The 21,446-nt window shown below is 40.6% G+C and overlaps 2 protein-coding genes and 1 long non-coding RNA gene across 3 annotated transcripts in view; 1 reads left to right on the top strand and 2 right to left on the bottom strand.

Annotated features, from left to right (window-relative positions):
• Window positions 1-6,147: 6,147 nt before the first annotated feature.
• Window positions 6,148-18,794, top strand: fam131c (family with sequence similarity 131 member C). Its single transcript, XM_029507489.1, has 5 exons — window positions 6,148-6,198; window positions 7,587-7,671; window positions 17,170-17,400; window positions 17,665-17,754; window positions 18,544-18,794. Exons 1-5 carry the CDS (start codon window positions 6,148-6,150, stop codon window positions 18,792-18,794), a joined length of 708 nt encoding a protein of 235 aa, XP_029363349.1.
• LOC115046537 (uncharacterized) lies at window positions 12,392-13,707 on the bottom strand. Its single transcript, XR_003840936.1, has 3 exons — window positions 13,503-13,707; window positions 13,026-13,113; window positions 12,392-12,929 (listed from the first exon to the last, which is right to left on the bottom strand). It is a non-coding gene; the product is annotated as an uncharacterized LOC115046537 (long non-coding RNA).
• clcnk (chloride channel K) overlaps window positions 18,376-21,446 on the bottom strand; it is a 17,820-nt gene continuing 14,749 nt past the window's right edge. Inside the window, exon 19 of the mRNA XM_029506978.1 lies at window positions 18,376-21,356. Coding sequence (XP_029362838.1) covers window positions 21,318-21,356 — 39 coding nt within the window. The 3' untranslated portion in view covers window positions 18,376-21,317. The remainder of the gene's footprint in view (window positions 21,357-21,446) is intronic.

Below are 21,446 nucleotides of genomic sequence, written 5' to 3'. Positions count from 1 at the left end.
TTATGAATGACATTTAAGAGCGAACTGTAGATCTTGTAATGATTCCAAAATACATAAACAGTGAAAGACATACCAAGCCCTGCATGTTGAAGATAAGATCATGACGAGCACATTAAGGTCCAAAATAGAGCTCCTGCCAACACTTTCAGCTTTTAATAATTGTGTGTGCTTTTACTCGTGTGCGCTGAGAGCTCAGAAAGTGGAAAATGTTGATCAGAGAAAGCAAACAATGAATGAAACATGAGGAAATTGAGAACTTTTATCCCACCTCAATTGAAGAGACGCCCTTCAACCTTTTGGGAAATACAGTTTCAACCACCATTTGGTAAAAAAAAATGGGTTGAGAGACTTGGCAACACACCAATATTTATTGGCTAAGAACAGGGTTGGCACTCGGGACTCTACACATGTCTAAAGCTCAACTATCTACAATTCAATCCTTATTTTAATCCTCAAATGATAACATTGCAATGTATAAACGAAAGCTAGTCCAATCCCAAGACCAAGTGACTGTGAGGCTGCCAGATTTAAGTCAGTGACCTTAAGGAGCAACCAGCAGCGTAGGCAGAGACACAGAACTGAGCAGAAGGATAAACTTAGTCAAGAAGTAATTGCTGCCTGTCTTAATGCAAAGCTAAACTAAATTCCTACCTACCAACCTCCTCCTACAAGGAAGTTGATATCAACCTATCAACTTCCTTGTCTTTGAAAGAAACGCAAATCAGGATATTTCTCTTAGAGTTGAACTATTTTCTTGAAAGCAGTGAGAATTTTCTTTTCTACACTGTGAAGGATCTTGTAGCATAATTTTTTACCCAAGCTGGGCTATTGTTGTCAGCGGAAAGCTCAAAAAAACCTCATCCTACCATTAAAACTTAAAAGTTTTAGAAATTCAATTGCTGTCAATTATTGTTTTTACTGCCCCCTCTTGGCCCAAAAATGTTATGATGAAGTACAGTTTAATAGTGGTTGAAAGCACTAAAACAATTGAGATGCCTGAGCAAAGCTTAGTCAGTAAATAACTTTAAAACACATTTGTGTGATTGATAGGCTCTGAGGCTTAGAAGCCAATATAAATAATAATAATCTAAATCTTAATCAAAGAATTAAAATCTAATTTTGAATTTTATCCATCCTTGAAAACTGTGATTACATCAATTTATCTTGGTAAAATTTTGACAAATTCAAATCCAATTAAAAGATTAAACTGGATTGTGTATGAAAGAATTTGTGTTCTTTTTTTTTTTTTTTCTTTTTTTTTTTGACAGCAAATATGTGGGCTTGTCACAGCAAGATAAGCAGAGATGAAATCCATTTCATTAAAGATGACTCAGTTCCATCAAAGGGAAGCAGTAAACCATGGCAAGGAAGCGAAGCTCACACAAATGGAATGTGGTCGTTTTTAATGTCATCAATCACGGCCGTTTTTCTTTCTGTTATGAAATGCCAGAAGGCCAGCTGCAAAAAAAGGGCTGGAGTTATTCCAACTGTTGTCCCATCAGGTTCTGCGAGTCATATGATCCGAATGTCTAATCTAGTTAAAATACCTGGGGAATATTGGTATACCAGCTGGTCCAGTTTGGAGTCTGCATTCAACATTTTAATTAACCAACCAAATTTAGATAAAAATCTGATTGATATATATTAAATATAATTATAAATATATATAAAAAGTGCAGATAAATTCCAGTCTCTACGCTGAACGTTGAAATTACAGCATCACAAATAGTACTTTCTCCCACACTGAAGTAGCCACGTTGAATACAAACCAGAATTGCAGCTCTCCAAGGGCAACATTAAATCAAAATTCTCTCTTCTTATCATGAGTTATTGCATATGCCAAACAAGCCCTCATCAGAGCCTCATCATGGCCAATTTTATTATTGCATGTGTTTCTACAACCTCAAACACAACTAGAGCATCCAAACCATTTTGAGTTTTCGCGTAAATGTTTTAACATTGGACTTTACTGGAAGCTCTAAGTGCGAGAAGTGGATGGCCGTTCATGTGAAGCAGGGTGGGTCTATAAAAAAGCATGGTGGTCTGTCATCGTGAACTTAATGAAAGTCTAAACTATGCCTCCAAGAATTTTATTTTTTTTAAATCATTATTTTTTCACTCATATTAGAGCGGGAAGTTCCCGCATGAACACAGACTGCAATAAAGCCGAGTGAAATTTTCTTGGAGGCTCAATCATTTGTGATTTGCAATTAGAGAATCATACTTGTAGTCCATCATAATGTGACAGAATCTAATAAAAACCCCGTTTGATGTGTGTAATGTGTACATAATTGGCTGTATTTAAAAATCATCCGGTACTGAAAGATATCCATTCCCTCTCTGCCTAAAGGGACCACAGAAATGACTGTGGCTGCTCAATAAGAAATATTACCCCGTGTGTATATATGTGTGTGTGCGTGCGTGTGTGTGTGTGTAGATGTGGATGTAAGGCACGTGTCATTCTCTTTGAGCTCTCCACAACTGCTGGGAAAAAACCACATTTTCATTTGAGCAAATTCAAGAGCCGCTTTGTTTGGTGGAAGATCTAAACGGACTAAAAACTGCACACAGGAGCGATCAGGTTCACTCAGGCGTGGGGTTGAGACATGCTGAGATGTGAACACCAAAAAGCCAGCAAACGGACTTTTCAGGTGAGAGAAGGAAATGCTGATGAAACACACTTTCTCTCAAACATTACAGACCCTCCGTGGAAGCATCTGAATTAGAACACATGCAGAAAGGTCATGACCACAAGTACACACAGTAACAGGATTTCTGCACTTTTATTGTTTCACCACAAGAGGTCAGGCTACTCCTAATCCTGCCTGGTCCTCTGTCAAGTCTTGCATTTCCTCATGGTACTGAGAGTCTTCGAAAAGGTTCCAGACATCATTAGTAAAGCCACAGAGGTTTCAGCACTGCCCCGTGCAGTAAAAATGTCCTTTGAGGTTTGCAATGAGTTTCTGGAAGGTTTCAGGTTCCCCAGGCTCTGGCACAAGGGTCACTCAGCATCTTTTAGTTGACCCCAAGGGTGTTCCAAACATCCTAAAAAAAAAGGATCCAGAGTTACTTGTGGTCTTCCAAAGTTAGCAAAAATCTTTTTCAATTTTTCAACGGCTCCTTTAGGGAGCTTGAGGGGTCTACGGGGGATCCTTTTTCTTGACAGCACAGTAGAATTTCTTTAGTGTGCTTGAGGGTTTTTGAGGAAGTTTCAGAAATTCATGATGGAGTTTCAAAAGGCGCTGTTGAAGTTTTGGGGCCTGTCTAGAGTTTCTCAGGGTACTTGCATGGGGTTCAATGGGATACATGGGACACAGCCCGGCAAGTTGTTGAATGCTGATATGCCTTTCATATTCCTTTTTTCTTGTGCCTCAAACATATTTACTCATTTGTATTTTATCTAATACGATCCCATTGGAACTAGAAAAAAGAAAATCTGTAGCTTTGCACCAGATATCATGCTTCACTGCAGGAGGTTTTAATCCTTTGCTCAGATATTTGATCCTTTGCTCCTCCTGTGTATTTGAGGAAGATATTGAATTCTGGCTCATTACTGGTGGCTTGAGCTGTCCCGTGCTGTGTGAATGTATTTGCGAATATGCTACCAGGATGAAAAGCCTTTCATATACACACCTTATTTCCACATAACATTCACACTTAAGTGCGGAATGTCATATTTTTTTCACACACTCTGAAATGAAAAACAATAAACTACTTTAATTGCATTGTCTTCATTCTATTTACGTTAAGCTAAGGTTTTGGGAACAGCATTATGGACCCTGATCATCACATAACGCAGCTCCTCCTGATTGATGGGGGATTTTTTTAGTGTTCACTTTAGCATTAAGTGTTTTTCTAACTTTATCAGCACCATCACCCAACATCCAAACGAAATTTTTTTGACTTCTTTCTTTGGCCGATTACTTGAGCAAAAAGGGATCCAAAAGCAGAGTGGCTTGGTAGCCATGGCAACAGGATTTTTCCCCACGATGGAGGCTGAGGGCACTGTTGACTCTGGTGATGTCAGCAATGTCCCGGTTATATTATCCCGGTACTGATACTAGGAGGAATCTGAGTAAAACAGGAACAACAAGGACAAAATGATCAGACACAGAGAATTCTGTGTCCGATTAGTTCCTTGCAAGTGTGTGAGCTTGTGCATGTGTGTGTGTGGATGTGACAAGGTCAGAGAAGGCACCTAATGATGCAAACATAAGTGTGACTGCGTTTAAGTTTATGCATAGGTAGGTTGGTAAGTGGGGTCAGTGGAAGGCAAATAGACAGTGATGCACAGTAGAGGAGGGACAGAGTGGGAGGAGAATAGAAGAAATAAAGGGGAGGGGACACAAAATCATCTGCAAGCAGGCATTCATGCTGTCTCCCTATTCTCTCTCTCTCTCTCTCTCTCTCTCTCTCTCTCTCTCTCTCTCTCAATGTCCCTGCTCCCAACACTTTCTGTGTCCCTCTCTCCTTCTATACAGAGAAGTCAAGCAGTGCATCCAGCTTAAAGCTCATCTGCCATTCACACCTACTCCCCCCCACCTCCCTTAGTTCCTCACTCCTCCCTGCTCCTCTGCTGACTGACACTTCTGCCACAACTGCAGCCTCTGCTCTTCCTTTTCCCCCACTTTCTTAATTTCGACTTCCCACCGCTTATCCTCCTCATCCTCAAGTCACCATGGTGAACAGATAACCGCCTGGCCATCCTGAGACCATGGGTGCCTGCCTCTGCAAAGGTCACAAAGGTCAGTGTCTGAGTGCACCTAATTGTGCGTCCGAGTCTGTGCGTCTCTTCGAGGGTTGGATCAACCTGCAGGCAATGTTTTCTGTATCCAAGTCAGGAGTAGAAATGTTTTGTAAAGTTAAACTGTGTTTTTGGAGTATAGGTTTGTGTATGAGTCTTGAAAATCACAGTGAATGCTTGAACATTTCATTTTGTAGATGAATGCAGACAGAATGAGTGATATCTCTGAGCTGCTGAGAGTAGAGATGGAGGGTAAAATCATCTGAGTCACATTTTCACCCCGGGGTGAAAGCATTCATTCCAAAAAGTATATTTGAGGGACTCTGTGAAGAATGCCCCTCAAACTGGACCAGGGGTGGGAGGTTGATGAGGGGGATTGTGTGGATCAGTGGAGGACTTGAGCGGCTTTAGGACCTGATAGCTCCATCAGAAGCTCATCTCCAACTCATCGTGACTTGAAGACGTGATGGGTTGCAATTTCTTCCCTCATATTTGTTCTCGGTCACAGGTTTATAGCTGTCTGGATAAAATAGTATTGCCTCAGCAGCAGTTTCTAATTTTTGCTGCCAAAACAAAGAATCTAATAAAATAAAATGACAGATTTATGGTCTGCCTGCTTCCTGTGATACGTCAAAACAACAAACACTCACTCAGGATTTTCACACTGACTGTGTAATACAGTGTGAGATTATTTATTCAGACAAAGTCAGGTTTTGTTCAGGAACGCCCCCTTTTAACAAGTTGTTGAATACAGAGTGACAGCAACACTCTCGAGTTGGGAGTAAAGAGGGAATTCAGACAAGAAAAGGGTGTGTGTGTGTGTGTGTGTGTGTGTGTGTGAGTGTTGGGTTAAAGTCAAGGTGGGATTTAAGCCCACATGTTCAGAGGCTTACTTAATGAGCCAGACACAAATATTAAGTAAATGGAAGGGGATCACTTCCCTCCCGTTGCTGTCGTGTTTCCACAATGACAGCCGATTGTCTTGATGGCACCTCTCTGGGGATAACCCAAGTGTGTTTGTATTTGTGTGCGATCCTTGCAATTACATGAATGCTCCATCACACACACAATTCTTCTTGTCATGCATATGAACCTCATCACCATCAATTATAAAGCAAAAATCGCAGCATGTAGGTTCAGAGCAGAGCTAAGTACGCTAAGCCTCTCTGGTTACATGAGGATTCGAGGCTCTCTCACTCTTTGCCACTTATATCAATAATTTAAGAGCCTCACTTGACCTCTGATCATTAGAGAGAACTTGGCTTTGGCTTTAAAGATCATGCCCCTTGTTAGAAAAACACAAACATACTAATTCACGTAAGAGAGACTCATACGAAATAAAGCATGCATCTAACAGCAGTGTCTGCTTTGTGGGTGATTTTCCAACAGAACTTCACTTTCCCATGACTGTACTGCAGGACCAGACTGAGGAGGGTCAGCCATCCACTGCCAAGGTTAGTGACAACCATAACCGTCCCCAGATATAATATTGCCTTAATAGTACCTGTAACAAGGTGTGATAATGTGTGATTTTCAATTTTTGTCGGGGGAGGTGTTTGCTTGCGCAGTTTTTCCTTTTAACAGCATGGCTGTGATTCCGTATGATTTAACTAATTGTGTGTGCATGATATGTTTATAACCTAGCAGGATAAGATCAGTTTTATGGCTAATATCACTCTCCTTCACACTGTCCTTTTTATTGTGATTCCCTTAAAATGAAAATAAGTAATGTACTAGGTTCTTTTTTCCCACATAACGAATTTTAAAATGAAATACAGAGTGAAGCATGATGAATGCCGATTGAAATACAGAAAAGCCAAACTTTAATACAAAACTTTACTGTTTTCCATTCGACAGGTTGATGTGTAGCTTCCTGTGGCTAGAATTGCAAGTTAATTGAGCATGAGCAAAAGCAATGATATTACAGCCACTGAATTCTGAAATTAATTTCAAAGTTATTACATTTACTAACGTTGGACCACTTTTATTTTCCTACAAATTTAAACTCAACAATTTCATATCCTTTTAATTTGATGACGAAAGAGTGATAATATCATGATGTGCTTTGGGGTCGTTTTATTTTTGAACTCCTTGTTTGCACAAAGACCAAAATTTCAAAACATGCCCTCGGTTTTTCAGTGACCACATCTGAAAAACCAATTGGCAGAAGAGCAACAGGCAAACAGAAATTGCACCAGTTTGACCAAGAGGACACTTGGTTTGCCCACTTTGCAGGTTGATTTTCAGGCAGAATTATATTTTCTGTAGATCTTTATGTGGAATGGTCTCTATCTGATTGAATGCCTTGCCTTGTATTTACTAGTAATCTCATTCCACTTGCATGTTTATCTAGCTTGAAGGCTTCTGTCAGTCAGGCCCACACTATGAGCCAAGAACCAACCTGAATTAGCTATTTGAAGTCCAGTTTCTTCTTCTATATTGACTGCAGCTGTTTGAGTATAAAAAACATATTGGTTGGAGTTGAAAATATCTTCCTTTTAACCCAGCTCATGCTGCTTGTTACACTCCTTATCACCACTCCCCTTAGAAGCAAAGTGGGAAATGTGAGTTATTTGCAGTATAACACATCAGAGGTGATTGCCAAGAGACTATATGCAAATGTTCACATGTGTTTATCTGTGTGCACTAAAACTTGTGCTTTCTGGTGATGTCTACGGTTCACATCTGCTCTTCTCCCAGATTGGAGAATCTCTTTATGACCCCAAAACCATACAAAGTAGCATAATTGCAGTGTCAGTGAGCTGAAACAAAGCAACAAACAAAGGTTTTATCTGTATATCAGTGATATACTCTCCAACTCCTTGTTCATCTGCTTATGCAGGATGGCCAGAATCCCTCCAATGGCAATGTGCCAGATAAAACCAGCCGCTACGACATTGGTGAGCTGGCCACCTCCTCCTTGATAGGTGAGACTGGACACACACACACATTTAGTTCATTTCATGTTTCATTATGGATCAAACCTCAGACGGGGATAAAAGCTAGCTGGGAATTTGAATTTGTAACCACAGGAGGCTAGAAAAGTAATCTACATTTTTCCTTCTGCCACATTTGCTGTAGCACAGAAACAGAAATGAGCTATCAGCTACAAGTACACAGGCATTACTTTCTCCTGTGATTTTCTTTGGCTTTCTCCTTTTCACATTGGTGCGTCCCACTTTTTTCATCCTCTCTTCTCTTTTCTGTGTCGGTCTGCCTCATCTAGACTGCTTCCCTCTGTCTGCAGGAGGTTAATTATCCGAGTTTATGTGTCATGCAGTGAAAGGTCCTTTATTACTCTGACAGAATAATCATGAAGGCCATGAAAACCTCATCAATATGTTAGACATCAGGAAGAGGACTGAGAGGCTGGCCTGCTTTCAAACTGGCAAATTGTTCCAGTTAAAAAAAAAAAAAAAAGAAGAAGAATGAAAATGTTTTTTGACATTTACAGTGACAGTGGTGAAGAAAAATGTTGTAGAGTTGGTCAGTTATAAAGTGTCTGAAATGTTTGGTAGATTTCACAAATGTGCCACACACAACACAATTTGGGTAATGACAGTTTTGTTATTGTTGCAGCCTAGCGTTGGGACAAAACATACTTGAAGGAGGTTGCAATCGTCATTATCCAAATGTGTTTGTGTGTGTTTAAAAGTGTGAACGTGTACTAAATGTGGATGTGTATGCAAATATCCTGGAAACGTTCATGGGGATCATGAAGGTGCCAAGTAAATATCATCATTAGAGAAATGAAAAATACAGAAATTACTTAATCATGCACCCTCGGAGTAACTTGTAACAACCTTGGCGAGTTCACGTAGTGCTATCAACAAGTCAAAATGAGTTTGCCTCGTACTTTGCTTGAATAGTAAAGCGTGCCAAAATAATGAAATTCCCCTCAGCCTTATGTTTACTTTGCTTCTTACATTGTGTTGAGTGTTCATTAGCAAATATTTGCATGCTAAACTGCTATAAACTGTGATCAATGTGACAGATAAACGACAATAGATGAGCAGTAGATGAGAGTGTTTACCTGCCTGTTGGGACTGAAAGAACAGAGGCGTGCAGTGGCAAGGAGCCATGTCATCATGTGTACACACACAGAGACCCATTCAGCGAGCAAACTGCTAGGTAAAATGGATGTCGTGGATTTTATTAAATGTATGTTGAATATAGTTGAGTTATTGAAGGATTTAATAGTGAACAAACACAGAGCTGCACAGTGGTGGTAATATTTGACTTAAACGTGTCGGATGGGGGGAAAAATCCTGACTAGTACACAGATACACATTTGGAGCTGCATGCTGCCATCTTTCTGTGCACACCCGTGACACTGTTCACACACGCTGTGTAAATGTGACATTTTCATATACAAAATGTTCCAAACATTGTGTGCTTTAGCCTTCTCTGGTGCTGACAAGGCCTTAAATGGTGTTTGTTAGCAGCACAATGCCTACAAACCAACAGAGAATCCACACTTAAGCTGCGGCCCACTGCACTCCGTAACACTGAACATATAATCATGTGGGATGTTATACGAACCTGATGGGATTTGCTCCTTTTCTCACCACCGTGTGGATAGTAAACCCAAAATACCCACATTTGAAAAACAAATGGAATTTTCCAGCTGTGTTCACATAACCTAGGTGGATGCAACACAGCCTCCTCACTGCTAACAAGCCGCAAGAAACAGTCGCAAGACAGACTTGTCACAGTGTGAAACAGCGGTAGGTGTTACAGTTCATAACAAAACACAGTCTGCTGAATTCATCAGGTTTTGCTGTTTAAATAAGCCCAGCCTGCCAAGCTCCTTGGTTCTCTTCACCTGCATTCATTTCATTCCTTCCTTCTGTTCCTTGTTTGTCTCATCTTTATGCTTGCTGCTTTGTCCTCCTCACTTCCTGGTCTTGACATTTTTAGTCCCTCTTGTCTTCCAGATAATTTCTTACTGTAGTGTTTCTTCCTCACTCTCCTTTCCACCTTTGCCTTGTCAACCTTTACTTTTTACGTCATTTCATTTTCCTGTTCTACATTATGACCTAGGTTTGCGTTCACTCTCACTTTCGCATCCACTTCAACTCTTCTTTTCCAAAGACCTCTCTACCCTTGTCTGCTGTGATGAAAAATAGTGGTGGCAAGGACAGCCAAGTGATTCTCTGTGTTATGAATGTTATGAATATCACTGTGTTTTAGGAGTCATTGCTGAGCCACTCTGCTGTTGAATTTGTGGCATAAGATTATTTAAGAGAATTTGCCCAGTCACTTCTATCTGTGTTTTATTTTATAAAGGCTATGCACTGAATTTAAAAATAAAAAAAAGCCCAATTTAATTGAATCAGTTATGATTTGAGAAACTACAGGTATAAGATATGCTACACAGAACATTTATGCCATATTCTGTGTAAATTAACAGCTGCACCCAGAATTTAACATGACAACTGAATTTTACAGGCTATTGTTGTTCCTGACTTTTCCAAACACAAAGGTAGCAATCACGATATCGACAGCCTTCACCTGTTGCCATAGTACTGGTAAACAGGCACATATTTTCTTATTGATTTTATACAAAAGTGCCAACAAACAATGGCAGCGTAGAGTAGAATAGCAAGTCCCATGAACATGAGGGTGTGCACCAGGCAAAGGGCTAATTTGCTACCAAGCTGGCTATACCAAACCCTTATCTGAGAAAGCAGAAGAAATGTGAGGTGAACAAGTCAAGTCTGGCTGAGAACTCTGAGCAAACATGTAATATTAGATATTCTGTTTTTAGCATAAAAAAGTGAATACTGCTGAATTTAAAGTTCTATTAAAGGGAAAAAATATACGTAAAAAAATACTGGCACATCAAAAAATTGTAATGCAAAAGTTACTTGTAAACCACAAGAATCGGTCGCTGGTGACCTGGACGAATTCAGCAAAAGGCATCTGAAATCAATTCACATGCGTCATTTGGAATAACCACAGTATATACTGTGTGCTGTTTATGTTGTAGTAATTTAGTGACTTTTTTCTTAGAGATGATATATATAAACTGTGTTTATGAAGTGCTGCATGTATCAGAGGTTACCATTGCTTTGAAATATGGTTTATTATACAAACGAGTTATTTGCACTTAAGGAATTGAAATAAAAGGTGTAACAAGCAGCGACAAATAAAGTTTTGGGAGGAAACCGGAGCACCCCGAGTAAACCTGCACAGACAGGGAGAGAACATGCAGACTTTACACAGAGGAAAAAGCCTTTCTCTGTGCAGTGACAGTGCTAACCACGCCACTACCATGCTGCCCGTGTGCAGTGAAGGTGATTCAGTCCAAAAGTTCTTTTGTAAAATTTTAAATGACAGAAAATACCAGCAAACAGCTCCTTTCTCTGACAGATGTGCACGTCTGCACCGCAGTGTCACCTGGTAGAGAGGAGCTTCATTGGGAGGAGGTATGGTGTATTACCGAGGTTACCGAGGTTCACCATGCCTCCCCCCAATCCCACCCATCCACCCTGTTCTCTGCCAGCCCTCCACCCAACAGCTAATTTTTCATGATTCCAAATTCAACAACACATACTATTATATAATTAATAATTATAATTATGAACTGATTCACCTTCACAGGACACACCTTCACTTACCTTCCTGTCTGTGATGCAAGTGTAAAAGTTTGATATCCTTTAGTTATCTGCCAGTTTTCCATGGACCCTGAAGCTGTACAGACAGGTGTACTCAGGATTGCCCCAGTTGCTCTCCACCTGCAGCCTCACATATTTGAACGAGCCTTGTTTGTTGTCCTGAAAGCAGAGATGTTATTTGGGATAAAGGTGGACTGAGTAATCAGGGATATGGTTAATAAGTCTATACTGTAAACCTCGTAATAGTTTGTGGGTGAATTTCGCTGGCATGGGGAAATACTCACAGGTATTTTGAAAGTCTGTACAGCGTCTCCCTCGTGGTCATAAAGAAAAGCTCCTAGTTGGGTTCCCTCGTCGCCCAAATCCTTCATTGCCTTTTAGAAATCAAGAGGAGTACATCCAGTTGAAAACCTTGTTGTTTTCTATGTAACTGACGATTAATGAAAAGAAGTGGTAACACTGATAAATAAATTCTAAAAGCTCTAAAAGCTCTGGTGATGTTGCCAGATGGGGATATGTCCTTTGAAATACGACCCAGAGTGACATGGCTGATGGTGATCTGGTGGGAAAGGGAGATCACCAAATGTCCCTGTCCACCTGAAAATGGCCAGCAGGAACCAGGAAGCAGAGGCGAGTTTCCCTAAGGAGAGAAACAGTGTGCAGCATGCACAGGAAAAAAACAGGCAAGAGGCAATAACCTCATATAAATCTAATGCATAGTAGTCTGTTTTGTGTGTTGTTCACACCTGAATAACAGTCCCTGGTTGAAAGGGTTGCGACCTTACAGGTATTCCAAAAATTGTAATGGATTTGCTTTTTATCTGGTGTGTCTCTGATGACAGATGGACTAGTATATTTGCTCCTGCAGACATCAATACACGCACGCATGCACACACACACAGACGCATAAAAAAGTCAGAAATCTTGCAGAGATATATATATATAAAAAAAACCAAAAACATTGTGTATATTAATACTAGGCAGATGAAGGAAAGGAATAGGATTTAGATGTTTCACCTTGTGACTTTAGAGCAAAATTGGGTAAGATGTCTGCAGCTGGAAGAAATCGGTCGATCTCCTTCTGCAACCTGAGCAGCTCGTCCTGCAGCTCTTTCACTTGCTTCTCCATGTCTCTGCAATATTCAGTTTGTTCCTGTAAGAAGATGTGAATTGGACATTAAACCTCTAGAGGATATATCTTTGGACACATGATTGTATTTGTAGGTGCATAAGAATTAAAGTAGGTTTCAAGTCGAGGGTCATATAGTAGTCTTGTGAAAAAGTGAGCCAGGAGGTAATGAGGGTCCTGCATCCGGAAAGTTGCTGTTCCACATGCGACTCCAGAATGATAGTCCTGATGAGTGCAGGGAGATTAAGTGTTAGATAAACAAGTCATGGTTGTTTCACAATTTCACATAATATGAATATTTAATCTGTTTAATAACACAGTTATCTCCAAAAAGTCCAAAACTGTTGGAGGGAGTATAAAGCGCACAAAGCTTTTTGCAGGCAGTCTTTCTTTGTCAGGCTGAGAGAGGTGATGACCATTATTCTTGGTGGAAATCCTGAATGAAATAAAATTTAGAAGAGAGTTTTCAAAATGTATGAGAAAGAAGCGGTGAATATGTTGAGAGCACTGCACATGAAGCACTCCAATTTACCTGTACACACAGTCCTTGTAGGTAACTGACGGATCTTTCATGGCGTAGGATGTTGTAGTTAGGATTCGAAGGGTCCTTCGTGGCATGGCTGAAACACAAAAGAGACACAGGGAGTCGTCATATTTATACGCTTTTTAAGTGTCTAATGCCAAATTTCTAACAATGGACACATAAGGCGTGTAAGAGCTTGACTTTCACAAAGTCTCAGAAAGACTATTTAAAATCCACCCTTTAAAACGTTAATGACAAAAGTAATTAACTATCTCAAATATTATTTTGCCTTTCAATAAAAAAAAGTAGGATCTTAAGCTTGACATACTTTTTTTTTTTTTTTTAATTGTTTTTTTAAATTTGGGGACAGCAGTTTGCACCAACTCAGTAAAATGTGATGGGTTAACTTCACGGCACACAGAAATGATTATATATAAATAACACTTCGTTGTATGTTTACTTCGGAGCTCTAATCTTAATACTTACTTTCGATTAAAGATGTCCGTCGGTAGCGTGCTGTGTCCAGAAGTTGGTCTCTCGCAGTCGTCTTGACTTTAGTTTCTTCAGTAGTAGTCTGTGCTGAATAAACCGTGTGATGATCGGTGAAGGGAATAAACATGCAAGATGCGACTGTAGCGTCATAAATACGTCATAAAGGGCTCCGAAACTCAGAGCGTCTTTGAACGTCTCTCACACACACAAATGTTAGTGTATGACGTTATAAGACATAATGTGCACCAAAACGATGCACTTAACTTAACTCTTGAGTTTTACACAGACTTAATATTGCAGTGTTTATCCAACCCTGTTGTTTAGGCAGGTGGATGGGTGACAGCGGTGCTAAATGTTAGCAGGGAACATCGGGCTAGTGGAAATTTTCATTCAGCATTAACAGAGCCATTTGGCCGCGATTCCCACCAAAAAAAAGCCCACCTATTGGTGCTATGAATATAAGGACTGTAGTTCGCTGCATTTATGGAATAAAACAGCCGCCTTTTTGGAGCCAGCATCCATGGCCCCCAATAGCCGGTCGGCAACAAGTGACGCAAACAAAGTGCGACACATATTCTGAGTGACAAAATGGGAAAACTCCGTTTCACTTCAACGTTACAACATCACCACAATCTGCAGAGTCATGACTATTACATGGGGGAAAAAAATATTAAATTAAGTCTCCGTTATTTATTGACATTATTTCCACAAAGCCGAGGAACTAAACTGCTCTGAGCTACAACATCCAGCTGTCTGTAACCTGAATCAGGCAAAAAACACATGAACTCATGGGGGGGGGCACAGTTTTCAACTGTTAGATAAATACAAATTCGACAAATGTGTCGTAGTTGTTGCAAAAGTTGGCACCTGTTAGCTATTTGCAGACTGACCTGCTTGGTGTGGGTCCGATCTGTCCTATCCCCTCAAGATTTGCACCGGATCACACAATGCAGTAATCTTATGCCTCATCACAGACTATGGTTTGAATACAGCATTAAACTATATGACAAAATATTTACAAATGCAATTTTTCCACAGCAATTGACTGTGTCTGCATTGATGTCGCAATAGAATTTAAATGAAAGTTTTATGATGTGAATTTTGCAGATGAGTGATGTGTGATAATACAGTAATTTATTGTGAAATATTACAGTTAAAGAATGTGAAATCCTGGGAATGTTTTACAGTGTAAACAAGTAAACGCTAGCAATGCTATAATGAGGCAGCACATAACTACATACAGTAGCTGTATGCTAATATCACTAAATAGGCTAAAGTGACCATTTAACATAGCTACTTGTACAAATTAATGCATCTGTAGAGAATGTGAAGACTGAAGGACTACCAGGAAAGTCAGGTGGCAGCAGGATAGACTGCATGGGAAGAGGCGGACTATCCTCTAGTCCAAAGCCAAGCTGAACCTGTTTGGGTAAATCCTGAATGAAGACTGCAGTGCAGGAAAGTGGACAAGTCTGGAAAAGAGGGACTGAAAGTCCTCTGGGATGAGATTAGAGAAATGCCTGTCAACCTACAGAGGGAAGAGTGCATCCTGCGAAGAAAGAAAAGAAAAGAAAAGGAGAGAGCAAGGTTTTTCAGGAAACTGTTCCAGTATGCACTTGGGCTTCTTGAAGAAACAGGAGTACTGCAAGCCTCAAAAGAAGAGCGCGAGGAACATAAGCGCACTCAACACAAAAACCCTTTGAGGAATGGGCTCTGTGGCCCAGCATGTTTAAGGCCCCAGCACCATCAGCCCTTGTAGATGCATCACCACTCAGTATCAGTATCAAACTATGTATCAGCACTAGGACCAAACAGAATACCCTAAATGTTGTATGAGAACTGTTCAAGAGTGCTGATGCTCTTTTGGACTGTCATGAGAATTTCCTAGCTCAAGACGACCATCCCATCTGAGTAGCAAAGGGGCAGTGGTAGTCCCCATCCCAAAAGATTCAGGACCATAGCAATTTTGAATGTTAATTACCTTATTGATGGAGAAGGACTATGTTGAAATCAGCTGAAAAAACAGATCTGCATATCGTCATTACCACCATCTTATTGCCATTGCACTAGGCTAATGAGATACCGCCAGGACACGCATATGTGTGTCGTAGGACCTCATCATTTGCTGGCAGCAGCTAGAATTGGGAATCGCAATGGGATTCTCACTCCCTGACAGCCTTTGAAGTCATCCTGATTGGAACAAAGCAGGGGAAAGGTGGAGTCTGGTAGCCTGCGGGCCATGGGCTGCCCCCAATAAGAAGCCCTCGCCTGGAATGTTGCAGCACCGCCTCCGACCCTGACAGATAAGCTTTAGAAAGTGAGTGAGTACTCCTATAAGTCTAATCAAATGTTTAGTATATCCAGTATTTTGAAAGTAGGTAGACAAGAATGGTTTTGGAGCACCAATGTAGAACAAGACGTGTAGGTATTGTCATGCTCTAGACTATTTAAATGTTTGCATCATGATGGGGTTGTGGATACCACGACCTCAGGTACATGCAGAAATAATGTGGGCATCGTGTTGTTAAATACAAACACACATAAAAACATTTGATCTTAAAATTTCAAATGCTAAAAGTATCCAGGAGATTATCCATCATGGCCATCGCCTCCTGTTTGTGGGCTCCTCGTGTTTTCCCTGTGCTGTCCCTCCCTTGTGGTTCCTCTGTCTTCGCTCTGTCTGCCGTGCCCGTTTCTTGGGTGTGGGTGGTCCAATCTGCACATCTTCAGCTGCTGTTGCCAATTACCACTTTCCAACCAGTGCATCAGCACATCTGCTTTTCATCCACCCAGCAGTACAAGAACCCATGGCCTCCTCACCATTGTCTCCAGATTGTTGTTTCTGCCACATTTGGTATAACTTTTGGCCAACTTTAGCTCTACTCGGTTCTACTTCTCGGTTTGGTTTCTTTGTGCCTGTATTTGCCTTGTTCTCCCTTTGTCCAGGATTTTGTCACCTATCGCTCAGCCTTAGCCAGCTCTTGCCCACCCACACCAGCTCCCTCTCTATTCCTGTGGACCCTTTCTCGCTGTTTTGGATGTGCCTTCTAGACCATCACTCCCCGGTTTCCTGACCTTGCCAGCACAGTGCCCCACTAGTCCTTCCACTGCCTGCCCCGCTTCCTGGACCTCCTGGATCCACTTACCCTATTCACCTCCTGGTTGCTAATAAAACCCCCTTTAAACCTGCCTGACTTGTCTGTCTTCTGCATTTGGGTTCCAGCCTGTTCTCTGCTAAAACCTGACACTATCTACTCCCATGAATCAAATTTCCTGTCCTCTCAGGTTTAGCAATAAGTATGCTGTCAGCAATAAAGTAGAAAAAAAAGAAGAAAATATCAAATTCTCTTCAAAATCTGCTTGGGTGAATTTAGACTAATTTCAAATTTGTTTTCAGTAAAGCAGTATCTGCAGGCAGCAGCAGAAATGTTTCTTTTTGTTGTTCAGGTTAAGCAAATCAAGTTAAAATACTTTAAATTATGCTAAAGATATAAACCATTTCATGGCTTAGTGTGTCACCTTCCACTCTACACCACTTCATACTGCCTATCACCTTTTCTTTTCCTGAAAGTTTCTTCTTCTTTCCTATGCCACTATGCTCACTGTATATCCCCACCTGTTTAGTCCCTTATCTAATCCACTTTGTCAATCCTTCTCTTAGGTCTGGTAGCCACGATAAAGGAGCATATCACCAAGCCGACAGCTATGGCCCAGGGACGAGTTGCTCACTTGATTGAGTGGAAGGGTTGGGGTGGAGGCAGCGAGGCTGGTGGCGGCTGGAGTGGGGCCTGCGGTAAAGGAGGCTGGGCGGGGATGGGAGCTGAGCTGCAAGAAGATGAACAATTTTACTCCCAAATGACGGATGAGATCAAGGAGGCCCGCTTTGCTGCAGGTGAGACAGGCACACGGATTAGTAGAGATGAACTAACGCTCAAAACCCTCTGGGCATTATCTTTATTCAATTGGCTGGTATTGAGGGAGCGCCTACAAAAATCAATAGCCCTTAATACTTTCCACGACAGCAACTCAAATGTAGTGGTCTTATTTGATCTCCTTTTTGTTTGTGATGGTGGTAGACATGGGGAACAGCAGCAAGGGGGGGTCAACTTCCAAGAAAAGCACCATAAAATGTGCTTGTGTGTTGTTTGTTTCACAGGAGTGGCAGAGCAGTTCGCCCTGGCGGAGGCGGCCATGGATGTGTGGTCAATGAACGATAACTTAGAGCAGCCCTCCACCAGCTCACAAGGTCGGCATATAAAAAGATTTTGTTTGTGCTACTGGAGCTTGTTATCTAAAAATATATTTATTATTCCACTGCTAAATTGGCAAATCAAAACAGATTACAGAGTTCATTTGGGATTCTCAACCTAATGCAAATGCAATTTCTCAAAGTGTTCTTACTTTTTAGAGCAGATCATACCCCCAATAATTAAGAAGCCACTGGTAAAAATGTATTTATTTATTTGCTTTTTATTTTGACCAAAGGTGTGTAGAAAGTTATTGACCTCACCAAACATTCGGCCTCTGTCATAGCCATTATACTGACATGGCTGCAGGGGTGGTGGTCCAACAATGGTTGTCATGGGGAATGCTGAGCATCCACCTGCAGTCAAAGCCAACTTTACACTGTGTGTGCATGGCATAGCCTATCCTTACCTTTGATGTTGTTAACTGTTAACTTTTCATTTGCAACCACTTTGTGTGAGTGTGTGAGTTTGCCATTGATTCTAATGGTGCTAAAATTCTAAATGCTAATATAGTCTATTGTGTTAATGCTAACATGCTACTGAGTTCACTAATATGGCAGTGTGTTGGGTAATATTTTCACTAGTATAAATATAACAGTATGAGCCACTACAGTTCTGTTCCGTATTCTTTATTTTAAGCATGTACAGGAGCCAATCTCTGAGTGCATTTGAGGTATATGCAATACATCAATATGAGCCTAAAAGGCTGCAGGCGTCTTCACTTTGTGCGAATCAAACCCTTTTCTACAATTTGAGGAAGCTGATATTGCATTATTATTTCTCCGTAGCCACACCGAGCCACTTCTTGTCTCAGTTCCTGCTCAATGGTGGAAGTGTCGGCATTCCCCAGCACCTGTACAGCATCCATGCCCAGACGTACGGCAACAACAAGGTGGCGAGCCTGGTCCCTGTACCACAGGCTGACTCAATTTCCTCCACATCAACCGCTCAGCGGTACAGAAGCACCGTGTCTGCAGGGGCTGCTGTCCGACACGTAGATAGCAGCTCGCTATCCGAGGATGATGTTTTCTACAACTAGGCTTAACCAGAAAAAGAGCCACATATCTTGATGGCAATCTCCAAAATAAGCCTCACGAAGAGGACTTGAGCGGCAACCACCAGCAGTGACTGACACATCTGATCTTGAGAAATTTTCAAAATGGGCTCGGAAGTGTTTAAGAGCCTGGTATTCAGGTACAAAGACTCTTGAAAGACTGAGTTGAGACATATTCTTCTGTGATTGTGCATAGTTCCACTGTTCCAAGCTGGTTTACTGGTGCAAATATCTTGTCATTAAACAGCAATTTTAATATATCGACTGTATAATGTGACCTAGTTCTGTTTTGATTCCATTTTCTTTCACATTAACCTGAACAGATGAATTTGGTTAACGAACAGAGATCACAGAGAAGATATTTCCAAAGAAATGAAAAATGATTTCTTTTCTGAGTTTGTTATAAAGAAAGTGTTCATGCAATTATCTGAGTCCCAACTGTGATTCACTAATATTTACACTCTTGTTTGAGAATGACAAATGCAGGGGAGCGGTGCAGGGAAAAGATGAGCGAGAGGGGGATTCAGAATGTGTTGGCATGCACATAGTACGTGTGTAGAACTGCAGGCATGTCAGCACACCTGTGTGTTCTAGAGTGAGCAATGATTAGAGACTCAAAGTACTAATGTAACCTGTCATATTTTCCTTTTAGCTCAGGTGTACAGAAAGCAGGGACACCATCACACAGACAGGGTGAGATATGGACTTCATAAAACAGGAAATGACCAGGCAGGTCAAAACCCCAACTAAAACCTGACAACAGACAACAGACAACACTGCTGACTGGGCCTGACAATGGTTTCATAACTGCTAGAAATAATGATCAAAATATGAAGAGAAGAGCTTTTAAAATGTTTCCAGTAAGTAACAAACACAGTGGAAGACGGTGAACATTAATCTTCAATGTATAACCTATTAAACAAAGAAATCTTGAATCTTTAATTTAATGTGCATTTGTTGTTCAGATGTTCCCTCCATCTGTTTTGCTTTGGCAGGATTATCTAACAACAAAGGCTGCTCTTATTAAATTTGGGTATGTGATTTATTAATGATTAACCATTTACCTTGGCTCAAATTGCATTGTAACCTTGTTACCAAGGCAACTCTTGTGATGCCTTTGAGAAAATTCACACTTGATGCTGTGTTATGCTTAATCTCCTCAGCCTTTATGCATAGTATTCTGACTGCACAATGTTGTTTCAATGCCTCAGTGCAGTTTATGATAATGTTGTTGAGTTGTCCACATGCATTACTCCTCTTCATTCTAAAGAGCATGATATCTCAGGAAAAGGCTTGAGGCAACCTGATCAAATTCAGCATTAACATTCAATAGTATGTAGGAATAAACTGAATGGATTTCAGACTCAATGTCAGTCGGGGGCAGTTGCAATTTTGTAGAGAAACGCCATGACGCGAATAAGAGTTGGCACAGTCTTTGTGTTGATTTTAGGAATGTGGAGTGACAAGTGAGACTTGTGTCTCCTTGGAAGCTAAAAAGTCAATCTCAAGCCTACTATTATAGAATTCATTGCAATTAAAGCTGCTGATTTGGCCAGTTCAACGATATGGGGAGAAGCTGGAGGAAGAACAGGACCTGTGACACACGACACATAGCTCTCTGAGGCAGTTATACATGTAAAACCCTTGTTGTAATTAGGCTCAAAATGACAAGCCTTAATGTTTGTGGTGAACCTAGAAGCGCCAAAACCTGCAGATTTTCAAATTATGCTTTAAGGTTTTCTCCAAAAGTGAGTTGGTTCCCACAGATTGTCATGTTAAAGAGTGAAACTTTACAGAAATAACAATTTTTACAGCGTGATACAAGAAACGTCTTTAGTCTCCATAACTAATTTGTGTCTTCATGACAGCTGCACAGGGGATGAGTTTTATGTTCACTTTTTTTTTTTATCATTTATTGTCTATGTTCAAAACAAATTTTTTAGCTATAATTTAAAATTAAAACTGAACAGCCAGTATTTTGTGCCCATTGTGAATTACCCTTCTTGAAGACATCACTATCTCAGATTTCCTTCACGAATAAACATTAAGATCAAATAGAAAACGTTCTATTATCTCCAGAGCCTCAGTTTTTCTCTGCTAACAAAACACAGCTGTCAAAACACTCAGTAATTACTAATGATTCATTTTATATACTTTTAATTGTGCCATTAGACAAAAATGTCTAAGTTTTAAAAATGGCCCTCAAGTTTTCCGTTTTAGTTACGAGATTTTTAAGGCTTATCACACTGTCCTGTGTAAATAACGTGCAGTTCACTGAACGAGACAGTGCTGTATCTCCTTTGCTCAGCGGACGTGACCTTACTAATTACAATGTACAAAAAAGGCAATACAATGGGCTCTGATAAATGGTTATTACAGGAGCCGTTGTGCAAATTGATTTGATATTATTAGAGGCTTGTGTTATAAGCTAATTAGACAGAGATGGATTCTGGCGATTGCATGCATAACAAAAGAACAAAGGATGTGCTTATTTCCTGTGCATCACGCTTAGATTTCTTTGGCCAGGTCCTCTAGGATTTTCTTCATCTGGAGGACAAAGTAGAGAAAAGGAGGCAGGAGAGAGAAATATATTTTTAATTAATTCGTGTCCAATATGCCTCCCCCCACCTTCATAAA

Source organism: Echeneis naucrates, chromosome 7, assembly GCF_900963305.1.
Source record: "Echeneis naucrates chromosome 7, fEcheNa1.1, whole genome shotgun sequence".
NCBI classification, from domain to species: Eukaryota; Metazoa; Chordata; class Actinopteri; order Carangiformes; family Echeneidae; genus Echeneis; species Echeneis naucrates.
This window is presented reverse-complemented; position numbering and strand designations above follow the sequence as displayed.

Bases quoted from the DNA above. Each gene is read 5' to 3' on its own strand.
- fam131c (XM_029507489.1), top strand. From the start codon at position 6,148: ATGACTGTACTGCAGGACCAGACTGAGGAGGGTCAGCCATCCACTGCC. The intron at 6,199-7,586 runs GTTAGTGACAAC...CTGCTTATGCAG, and splicing joins GTCAGCCATCCACTGCCAAG to GATGGCCAGAATCCCTCCAA. The intron at 7,672-17,169 runs GTGAGACTGGAC...TCCTTCTCTTAG, and splicing joins GGCCACCTCCTCCTTGATAG to GTCTGGTAGCCACGATAAAG.